The sequence below is a fragment of the Lipotes vexillifer genome, unplaced genomic scaffold (assembly GCF_000442215.2).
Source record: "Lipotes vexillifer unplaced genomic scaffold, Lipotes_vexillifer_v1.1 scaffold217, whole genome shotgun sequence".
Lineage (NCBI taxonomy): Eukaryota > Metazoa > Chordata > Mammalia > Artiodactyla > Lipotidae > Lipotes > Lipotes vexillifer.
The window spans coordinates 41,614-53,418 of record NW_006788200.1 but is presented as its reverse complement, the minus strand read 5'-3'; the positions used below and the strand labels follow the sequence as shown (position 1 = coordinate 53,418).

Sequence of the window (11,805 nt, the reverse complement as noted above, 5' to 3'; positions counted from 1 at the left end):
CGGAAGAAGCACATATTTAAACTTGCTCAGGGAGAATATATTGCGCCCGAGATGATTGAGAACATCTACATCCGGAGTGAGCCTATTGCACAAGTGTATGTCCATGGGGACAGCTTAAAGGTGAGTCCCCTAGGCCTCAGCCCTCCCACACATACTTTGGGCCTGATGAGTACTCTGGGAATGATTTTCTAAGTAACTGGTATTTGATTAAAGTGATGAACATTAATTTCCAGTCAGATACTGGTATTCTCTGGCGTATAGGATCATGAGAGAAAATGCCTTTCTAAGGGAGAAATCTTAATTGCTTATAGTTTGGTAAATTGCAGTTAGGTAAATAAGTTGCTTAAAGTAGTAGTAATAACATTCCCACTACTTTTAACTTATGCTCTGTCTACTTCCAAGAGGAATTTTGAGGTAATATGCTGAAGCAAGATTCAGGGTTTCTGCTGTTTTGATTTTGAAATACACATAAGAACTTTACAGATAAATAGGTGCAGTATTATAAATAATGATACTGATGATATATCTTAATATATTAAGCTAATGTGCTAATATAGTACAGGATTAAATTATTTGAAGAGGATTTATATTTATTCTGCTTTCTGGTATCATTTAGATCTGAAGTCAGAAAGATCACTGTGAATATATTCTGTGCTATCATTGGATTTATGTAATTAAAGACTTAAATTATTTTTTAAGAAAATGATTTAAAAATTAAAATGGTGTTCTTAAAGAATGAGGACCATACTAATGAATCAATTTCAAAATGGTCTGGAAATCCTTAGAAATGTATGTGTTTTGGATTGTAGAGTTGGTTGATTAGTATCCTAAAGATGTACTCATTTAAGATTGGCATGAGAATCAAAGGTACATACAGGACTAACCTTACTAATTCCTAATCTTCTTAAGCTTATCTTTTATTAATAACTTTTTACGAAGTTAGGGAAATATATCAGAAATAATCAAGAATATTTCTGTCAAGAATGTGTGATATGTTGGTGGAAATGTTTCATAACATAAACATATACATATTTTTAGAAAAGAGTAGAGTCTGAGAATACCAAGAGATTAGTTTTAATGCTGGACCACAAATAACCACTTTAAAAGCTTTTGTCATAACTGTGTTTTCCTTTGGTGGGATCGCAGGCCTTTTTGGTGGGCATTGTCGTGCCCGACCCAGAAGTCATGCCCTCTTGGGCCCAGAAGAGAGGAATTGAAGGGACGTATGCAGAGCTCTGCACAAATAAGGTCTGTACCTTGGGGCTGTTCCCCAAAAGACTGCTGGACCTTCTGTGATACTGCATAATGAGAGGACGTACAAAAACAGTAGCCCAAGTGAAATTTGAACCTATAGGGAAATTTCTAACTTTATTTTATAAATGGTGGGAATCCTAAACCAGAGGTTTGTCTTTTGTCATTGTTGTAGAAGGAGCTCATATCTCTTCTTAGAACACTTGATAAACTATTGAATTTTCCAGCCAGGAGACATCAGAGAAAGCTTGTCCAGCCCTGTTGTTTTGCAGCTTGCAGGAGAGTCCAGAGAGGGAGGCGGCTTGCCCAAAGCCCCACAGCTGGTTAACAGCAGTGTCAGATGTGAGAATAGGCCTTCTGACTCACTGGCCCTGCTCTCTCCTAATGTGAGGTAGCTTTTATATCTACTGGACTTAGAGAGACAGTCATGGAATTGAAAAAGGAGCACAGTTCTCCCTGCTTAGAACATTTGCCACTCACACCTTCCGGAAGCCTTCTCCTGGCACATGTACTGTGCCAGGATCTCTGTGCCCTGACTCAGAGGATCTCTGTGCCCTGACTCAGCATCGGCCCCTCAGTCACATGATCTGTTTCTTAGCAGCAGCCATGAACCCTAGAGCTCCCACCAGGCCCTGGGCTCTTCTGGGGGTGACAGGGCCCCTGAGACTCACTAGGCTGACCAGAGGTCTGCTTTAAAAAACAAAATTGAGTGGTCCCTTAGCCTGTTGTTGGACACTCCTTAGGCCATGCGGGCACTTACTTGCCAGATGAGGGATGGTGATTGGCTTGCTGCCAGGGAGCATCAGCCCTAGTTGGGGGTTTGAAAGGTGGGGGGTGAGTATGATTGCCAGTTGTACTTTGCTCACAACTCATTGCTTCTTCTATCTCCATTTTGAAATGTGTTTTTGCCTTGTAATTTTACCTATATGGTTCAATTCAGGAGCTGAGGAAAGCCATTTTGGAAGATATGGTGAGGTTAGGAAAAGAAGGTGGACTCCATTCTTTTGAACAGGTAACTGTTACCTTCTCCATACTTGTTACTGCCCTTTATGCAGGGATGAGAATTAAAGTAACCAACAGTGACCCTGACCTAGATTCCCTATCCTCCACGCTGTGGCCTGCAGGCAGGCTGTGTACCAATGGACCCTGAAGGCGTGTTCTAAGCTGACTTTGCAACAGCCTGCATCCTAACTAAAATCGGTAGTATGCTGAGTGAGACTGTGCTTATTGTCCTCATAATCACAGATGTTCATAAAGCTGAAATATTACCCTAGCCATAACTGGTAGAGCACATCTACATGGTGTGTCTCCAAGCTGCGTGCAGTACTCAAGACCAGAGTCCTGTCTTATTTTTATTTTTATGGGGACTGTCTTCTTGGCTGCAGCAGGCAAACTTACTTGCTAGGACATCAGAAAGATTGCACTCCTGGGGCCAGTGATCTGTCAGCCCAGGATGCCCTGAACAAAGAGGAGGAAACAAAGAGTGTGTTGGGAGTGGACACAGCAGACCTCTAAGACTTTCCGTCTTTGCAAGGTTGGGGTTCTTTTTTGTAACTGAGTTCATAAGCGTACTTGGTCCTACTTACACATGCCATTTATAATCCTCTTTAGTCACAAATTCAAAAAGAAAAATTCTTCAAACAGAAAAATATTAATATGCTGTTTTTAAAAATTTCCTAGTATGTATTTAATATAATTGTTTTTCATAAAATGGTTCTCCAACAGTGTCCCCAAATATAGTATTAAGGATCTGCAAGGTTTATGAGAATTTTAAATTTTATCTGTTCTTTTTTTTTTTAATATAAATTTATTTATTTATTTATTTTTGGCTGTGTTGGGTCTTCGTTGCTGCGCACGGGCTTTCTCTAGTTGCGGCGAGCGGGGTCTACTCTTCTTTGTGGTGCACAGGCTTCTCATTGAGGTGGCTTCTCTTGTTGCAGAGCATGGGCTCTGGGGCACTTAGGTTCAGTAGTTGTGGCACACAGGCTCAGTAGTTGTGGCTCACGGGCTTAGTTGCTCTGCGGCATGTGGGATCTTCCTGGACCAGGGCTTGAACCCGTGTCTCCTGCATTGGCAGGCAGATTCTCAACTACTGCGCCACCAGGGAAGCCCCTTTATATATGTTCGGTTTGATGTTAACCTAAAAACATTTTTAAACTGGTTTTAAATATAAACTCTTACAGCAGTTGTTTGACAATTAGAAAACATTTCCACAGATTAAGACTTTTAATTTCTTAAGTTTCAAAGTGAGGAAATCTAAATATAGTTTCAGGGTTTGAGGGAATTGTTTTTCTTTTGAAATGGATCTTTACATTAATCTAGCTTGAGAGAAACTGCTTTACCCTCATCCATCAGTGTGTTTTAGGGCAAATAAGGCCTGGATGAATAAATCCTTATTTTAAAAAATTATAAAATCTGAGGTATTCAGGCAAGTCATATTTATCTTTCTGAATGCTAGGTCATTTCTGGCATGATAATTAAATTTCTAAATTTGCTAAAACTGACTTCATTGCTCTTCCATTACGGGGAGCTGTGAGATTGTAGATGTGATCCTGTAGAGCAGGCACCACAAATGAGTGGTTGGAGACCTGGTTGATCTGGGCTCCCTATTACCTGAATGGATGGCTGTAAGGGCACTGGGGGTGCACTGGGGATCCTGCGGATACCCTTGTGATTCCCAAGGCTTGCATGCCCCCTGCTGGATGTGGGCTGCATGACCTGCCTCAGAGCAGGTGGAGAATTGTAACAGATTCCTCTCCTTGGAAAAGACTACCACTCTTAAGCTTATGTTTAAAAGAAACCTTTGGTTAAGGTTCCAGTGTTAACCATTGCTCAAGTTAGAGCTTTTACTGAGAGGAGACATATTCTTGACTTTCCATACGCCTTAAGCAAAGTTTCTGCTCTTATAATCGGCCCTCGCCATGGTAACCTTAAATACAGAGAAGTCATGTGGCATCCCAAAGGCCTGAGTTTTATTGCCAAGGCTGTTACCTCTTCATTTTCTCTGTTCTCATTCTCCTCTTTGTTGGTGTGTGCTCCTAGTTGTGTTCCAAAGCTCAACATAAATTACTTGAGTTAATCCATAATCTATTGTCACCTAGTCCTTTTCCCTTTTCCTCAAAAAGGAATGATCAATTAAGGCTTAATGCTAATTTTTACCCCCCCTCCCCCAATAGATATCCAAGCCCAAGGCTTAAATCATTCAACAGAAGCTTTAGGAGTTCAGACTTACTGGGCAGCGTTGATCTGAATGAAACTTTGAATTAGATGAAAAATTAATGTAATTTGATTTCCAGAAACAAACAATTCCTAGAACTAGGCCAACCATTATCAATTTATGGAGATTTAATGAGTAGATAAGAAGCATTTAAAATAACTGTTATCAATAATTAAAATATGTAGGTTCTTGGGAAGTGTCTGAGCATATTTAACTGTGATTTAACCATTTTTTTGACATTTCTATGCCTTATTAGTTTGTATAGGCATATAAAATACAAAGTGAACTTTGAAACTTGACAGTTTTCAAATTCTGACTGCAAATCCCTTGCTAAATATATTTTACTGTGTTTCTTGTCATTGAAATGAATACTTACCTAATCAATTTACCTTTAAATCAGAAATGAATTGAACATTTCCCTAATTAATTTAAAATTTTAAAATTTCTCTTGTCCTAAATTATTCACTCTGTGTTTATTATCTACAAGCAACATTGTGTGTTAAAGTGTTTCACAAAGTAATACCATTGAAAGATTTTAAATACTTTTTTTTTCAGAATTATGAAAATTTCTATGCCTTAATGAGTTGGCATACATTGACACTTTTGAGGCATTATATTCAAATATAATATTTAAATGTTATAGTATCTTTAAATTAAAAAAAAACTATAGAATCACTTTTCTGTGACGAGTGTAGTTTCAGAAAGGGAGGTAACATTAAGCATCTCCTTCCTTCTTTTCTCAACAAAAACTTTGCTTATTGCAAACTGGAAAGCAAGTTTTATGTTGTGTTAGGCATAAAGGGAGACTAAAGACTCTCATTCCTTTTTTTCCCCATAATTCAACAGTTTGGTTTTATTAGAAAATGAAATTGGTTTTACCATTGGTTTACTTCTGAAAATAAACTAACTACAGGTTTGGGGCCCACAGTTAAGGTCAGTTAAAGAAGCTGTTTTGACTCATTTTTTTCCCACTTACTGATTAGACTTTTAGTCACTGGAGCAATTTGTATAGGTATTTTCATGGAAAAATTTAAATAGACCCAGGGCTGTAGGTCAGACTGGAGCAGGGACTGGCAGTAGTGCCACTCTGGTCTGCTCACTAAGTGGCTGAAAGGTGAGCTGAGTGCCATATTGCTTGGCTTCCCTCGACACTGTATTTAATTGTGTTTCCTCTCCTCAGGCAGAGACTATGTTGTAGAGAGCCACATTGAACTGCAGATGCCCCAGTCAGCACTTTAGGCCTGCTACAGGTTGCTGGTTTGACAGATACTCAAAATCTACCAGCAGATGCAGTTCTTTCTTCCTAAGATCATAGTGTTTTCTTTTACATTCTACTTACCATCTAAATAGTGTATGTAGCTCTCCCTATGAGAGTCATCTTCCCTGTACTGTATTGTTTGAAGCTTCTGCTTGTCACTGCTGTATTTTCAAAGGTGTTCTCCCAAGTCCCTGTACTGAACATAGACTCTTGTCTCCATTACACATGTTTCCACATGCTGTTAGGAATGCAGATGAGCTGAAACCCAGGCTGCCAGGACACTTGTAGAAATTGTATCTTGGCATTGGCATCTCCTATAAAATTATATTATTAATTTCATTTATAGAAGAAGGTGGATAGATTGTTTACACTTGCCAGAAGTCTTTATGTGATACTGTTTCTATCAGAAAGGAACTTAAAAAAAAAAAATTAAGGATATTAGCACTGCCAGATTTTCATTTCATGGAGGTAAACATGAGTTACTAAGTTAAATCACTGTATCTAGGATTAAGTTTGATTTGGATTTTGTTCATATTTTCTTCAGGCTAGCTAGTTTTGTTATCAAATGGTGATTTCTGAACTTGAGTAGCAGAACTTAGATGACATCTTATATGCACCTTATGAGCATGTACAAAACATAAGAGCAGTGCTGCTCTGGTAGGTTTGGGGCTTGAGCCAGAGCCTGTCTTCTACCTCCCACCCCTCAACCCAGCCCCCTCACTTATCCCTCCCCCACCCCGCCTCCAATGCACTTCTGCCTCTCCCCCACCTCATCCCACCCATGTCTGTCTACACTCCACCTTCACGCCTATCTCCACCTCTACACCTCCACCCAGCAGAGGCCACTGCAGAACCCCTAGCTCTCAGTGCACTATGGTCTGAAAACGTCTCCCTTGGGACCTGTTTCCAGTGAATTTTGGATCCCCTAGGATAATTTATGTTTGATCAAAACAAATCAGGAAAAAAGTATATTCCAGAGGGTACAAAAACTGGCAGCCCTATTCCTTACCAAATCCTTGCTTCTTTGAGCATCAAAAACACTGAGAGAATTTTCTCTTTTTTAATTTTTTTTATTTTGCCATGAAAAAAATTCAGAAAAATTTTATTTTTTATTGGAGTTGAGAGAATTTTCAAACAAAACACTTTTTACAAGAACCTTAACAAATTTTTAAACATTCGATAATGCCTCTTTTTAGCCAAGAGCCTCAGATTTCCAGTTATTTATACTGGATATCCAAGTAGAAATCCTTTCAGTATGTAAGGTAAAGTTGAGGCGGCTACCTGTAATGCTAGCTTTAATTTTAGCCTAAAGTCCAGTCCTCCCCTTCCCACCACACACGAATCCCTTAAAATGCTATTTTTTTTATAGCAAAAGTGAATCCTTCATTTGAACAAATTTCTATAGAGACAAAGATGAATCTCATTTATTAATGCTGTGCTCATTTGAAAATTATCACATTTTAAAATTACAAGCATGGGTTTAAAAAATGCCAGAATTTGTTAGAATTTTTCTTAAAAACTTTTTAAGAAGTAGAAAGTGTAGCTGTTTTAGGGGTCTTCTTTGTATATTGAGGCTTTGATCTGAAAAATCAGTGAATGCAATGGAGAATTTTCTGAGGAAATACTTCTTTGTCATATTACAATACCAACCTGCCAGGACACTAGACTGTTAGCATCAGAGATTTGGAAAAGAATCACTGACATGTTGAAGTTTTTACAACTATTTGCATACATTGATTTTTTCCAATTTTTAAATTTTTGGTGGTTAAATACACATAACATAAAATTTACCATCTTAACCATTTTTTATGTGTGCAGTTCAGTGGCATTAATATATTCATAATGTTGTACAACCATCCCCACCATCCATCTCTGTAACTCTTTTCATTTTGTAGAATGAAACTCTGTACCCCTTGAACAATAACTCCCAATTCCCTCCCTCCCCCCAGCCTCCAGAAACCACCATTTCACTTTCTGTCCCTATGACTTTGACTACTCTAAGTACTTGTGTTTTTGTGACTGGCTTATTTCACTTAGCCTAACGCCCTCAAAGTTCATCCATGTTGTAGCATATGTCAGAATTTCCTTACTTTATATAAATAATATTCCATTGTATGTCTATGCCACATTTTGCCTATCCATTCATCTGCTGATGGACATTTGCGTTGCTTCCCTGTTTTAGCTATTGTGAATAATGCTGCTATGAACATGGATTTACAAATATCTCTTTGAGATCCTGCTTTCAGTCCTTTTGGGTATATATTCCAGTTTCTCTATATCCTCACCAACACTTGTTATTTCTGTTTTCTGGATAATAGCCAGCCTAATGGGTGTGAGATGGTGCATAGACTGATTTTTGAAATAAGTCATTTCCTGATTGTATCCATTGATTTTAATTAACAATTCTCATATGACAGTAACATATGCCACAGTAACCTTTCACTCCTGTTCTCCTGGCTTCTGTAACCCACGGCCCCGTTCCTTTCTACTCCTCAAGAAACTCCTCTGTCTCAAGCCCAGGCTGAAGCTGTGTCCTACATACTAATACTAATATATCCAATGTCCAAAAACCACTTGCATGTCTCAGAAGCATTTCAAACTTGACATGAATACTTGATCTTCCTGCCTCCAAAGAATCTTTCTGCTCCTCCTCCAGTTTTTCTGCTCAAGCAGAAATCTAGAGCCAGTCTTAAAATCTCTTTCTCTATCAATTACCCAAACCAATTGTAAGTCCTGTCCTTTCTACTCCCCAAATCTATTTCCATCTCCACAGCCAACTTTATAGCCTAAATCACCATCAATCTTGCCTTTTGGCTGGTCTTCCAGCTTCCTCTTTTACCTTATTTTAATCCTCTCTTAACAGGGTAATCTTTCCAAAGATGCATTCTAGTACTGTCTCTCACTGATTAAAAATTGTTTAAAGAATTAAGTTCAAAGTCCCTACCTTGGCATATTGATCCTTTGTAATTTGGCCCCAGCCTATCTCCCCAGCTCCATCTCTTTCTTCTTTATTTGTATCACCTGCTGCAGCCTATACTTGTGATGTCCCAAGTGTGTTTTGGCACATGTTGCCTCTGCCTAGAGCCATATAACAGCCTCTCCCTTCCCCTTGCTATCTTCATCTGGCCAAAGCCTACTTATCCTCCAGAGTTCAACTCAAGCATCCCTTTTCAATGAATCCTGCTCCAGAGACTGGGTTAGGTGCTATATCAGAAAGGCATTCAGCTCTAAAAGAAAACCCTCAGGGTCTTAAACACATAGGGTGTATTTTTTTGGTGTTCTCACATACGAAGTCCGAACATAGGCAGTCCAAGGCAGGTACAGGTTCTCAAAGACCTAGGCTCTGCCTATCTTTCCACTCTCCCTTCTTAGTATGTTGGCTTATCACTTTATGTGGCTGCTACAGCTTTGAACATTGTCTATATTCAAGAAAGGAAAAAAAGAGAGTGGGTAGAAATAGGTATGTCTGAACCTTTTATTAGGAAAGCAAAAACTTTCCCTTCTCACTAGCCACAGATGGATCTTATGACTACACCTTAACTGCAAGGGAGCCTGGGAAATCAGGACATAGGATTGTCATAGTTTACATAGACCATTTTGGCCCCAAACAAAACCTGGGTTTTATTAGCATGGAAGATAGGGAGTGATACTGGGAAAGCAACTGACAAAACTGCTCGTCCCTATAGTAGTATTATCATACTGCAGCATCCCTCATTAGATTGTAAGCTCCATGTGTGCAGAGATTGTGTCTTGTTCTTCTTTGTATCCCTGGTGCCTTACACTATACCTGACACATGGTAGTTGCTCAATAAATGCCAATTAAGCAAACAACAAGTAAAAATATATATGTATTTAGCGCATATATTTTGAGTTAATTTTTTAAAGTCTGTATATAGCAATTCATTTGCTATTTAATAACATGGATCTGTTGTCTCAACAAAATAATCGAATGTAGACCCAGTTGTCAGTCAGGATACAATTTCTTAGAGACACTGTCACTCCAGGATTCAGCTCAAGCCTAGATCATAAAATTCTGGTTGAACTGACAGTCACCCTTTCAGCTGGAATCTCACGTGGGAGGAGACTGCCCAGGCCCTCCCGGGTTAGTTCATCTATCTCTCTGGTCCCCCATTCAGGCTTGCAAAGAGACTTTGCATGAGGAGGCCTGGAATCTGCCTCATGGAAATAGGCAACACGAACACTAAGTCTGATCCCTCCATTCCTCCTTCCAACAATGTGATCACATTTTCTGGCAGAATTTTTTTTTTTTAATGCAGACTCGTCATGTCCCCCCCTAGACTTTATATTTCTCCTTATGAATGGCACCACTGTCCACGCAGCCCTCCAAGCCAGAAACCTGCAAGTCCTCAAGGCTAACTCCTTCTTTATTACATCCTGCCCATTCATCTCTAAATCGCTCTTAGAACTGCTTACTTCTCTCTGTCTCTGCCACTTCTGTAGGTGCAGGCCCTTATCTTCTTCTCTCCTGTGGATTGGTCAGGTCCTTCTGATTGGTTTCCCTGCTTCTAATCTTAACATTCTTAAAAGCCATCTTCACATTTCTCTTGGAGAGATCTTTATAAATTGTATATTCAGCCATGTCACTGCCCTGTATAAAAATCTCCTACTGTCTTCCTCTATAAACTGCCCCATCTACCACTTCAGCTTCATCTCTCACCCACTTTGCCTCCTACTTTATGTAACTACAACAGAAATCACTTGGATTTCCTTTTTCATACTCTGCCATTTCTCACTCCCGTAGCTTTGTTCATAGGGTTGCCTCTGCCTGGAAATGCCCTTCTCCACCCCCTCTCCTCCTTTGCTGGTTAACTCTTACTCGTCCTTTAACACCCACCTGATTTGAGAAGGCTTCCCTGACTGTTCCTCTCTCTTCCCTGCCATAACTGAGTTAGGTGCCCTTCATCCTGTGTATACCACATTGTCTAATAATTGCCCAGTGTGTCTGCTCTACTGGATTCCAGTGTGCACTCCCCGAGGGCAGGGGTGCTCATGATCCCTCTTTGTGTCCTCAGTGCCTGGCACAGAGTAAGGAACTAACTCATTTCTGTTGACTAGCTAAATGGAGGAGTAAGAAGGAAAAAAGGTGGCTTTCAGACATATCAAATAGGATGAAATGTTATTAGGATAACTCTGACTTTTAAATAGGCATAGTGTTTTTATATCAATATTTCTATTCCCATATGCCTGTCTACTTTTATCATGTATGCTATGAATGCTGTGTTATATTCCTGATAAAGATATATTCTGCATTTGGTTTTTAGGTTAAAGCCATTCACATCCACTCTGATATGTTCTCAGTTCAAAATGGCTTGCTGACACCAACACTAAAGGCTAAGAGACCTGAGCTGAGAGAGTACTTCAGAAAACAAATAGAAGAGCTTTACTCAATCTCCATGTGAAGTTCAAGGGAAGTTCTTCTCAGTATAATGGACAATGTAGCAATATTATAGTTATTTTTTGAAAGTAACGTGTCAGAATGATGCAGCTGAAAATGAAAAGCACGTGACCTTATGACTGAGCCTCTTCCTGTCCCAAGAGGTCTTTAACAATATTTTCTCTCTCATCACCGAGTATACTTTATTTTTATTACAATGATATTGTAGTAAGCTGCTAAAAATATCACAAATGGCATTGTAAAAATCAAGACTTTTCTCAAGAACTGTGTACCACTAAAAGTAATATATTCTCAGTGTTCACAGAACTTCTATTAAACATAAAGGAAAAACATAACTGATATACTGTACTTAATTATTTGTGGAATAGTAACCAGGTACAGCAAATATCTAGGCAATGTGGACTACCTCATTCAATAACTGATGGTCAAAATCACAATTAAATCAGACTTAAAAAATTAAAACTAATACAGAATCATTCTGAAACAAAGCATGATAGTTCACATTCTATATAACTTCAGATTCTTTAAACATAACAATCCTCATTGACGTGAAAAAATTTTCTCTCCAATTTTTACTTTTATTTATGAAGAATGCAAATATTCTTAAAACAAATGTATTTACATAACATTTTACAAAGATCTTTCAATACATTTTCTTATTTA

The 11,805-nt window shown here is 38.8% G+C and overlaps 1 protein-coding gene across 4 annotated transcripts in view; it reads left to right on the top strand.

Annotated features, from left to right (window-relative positions):
- Nucleotides 1-11,146, top strand: part of ACSL6 (acyl-CoA synthetase long chain family member 6) — a 61,803-nt gene extending 50,657 nt beyond the window's left edge. For all 4 annotated transcript variants that reach the window (XM_007461320.1, XM_007461322.1, XM_007461321.1 and 1 more), the window contains 4 exons: nucleotides 1-120; nucleotides 1,147-1,248; nucleotides 2,192-2,263; nucleotides 11,009-11,146. In XM_007461320.1, coding sequence (XP_007461382.1) covers nucleotides 1-120; nucleotides 1,147-1,248; nucleotides 2,192-2,263; nucleotides 11,009-11,146 — 432 coding nt within the window. The remainder of the gene's footprint in view (nucleotides 121-1,146; nucleotides 1,249-2,191; nucleotides 2,264-11,008) is intronic.
- Nucleotides 11,147-11,805: the final 659 nt, after the last annotated feature.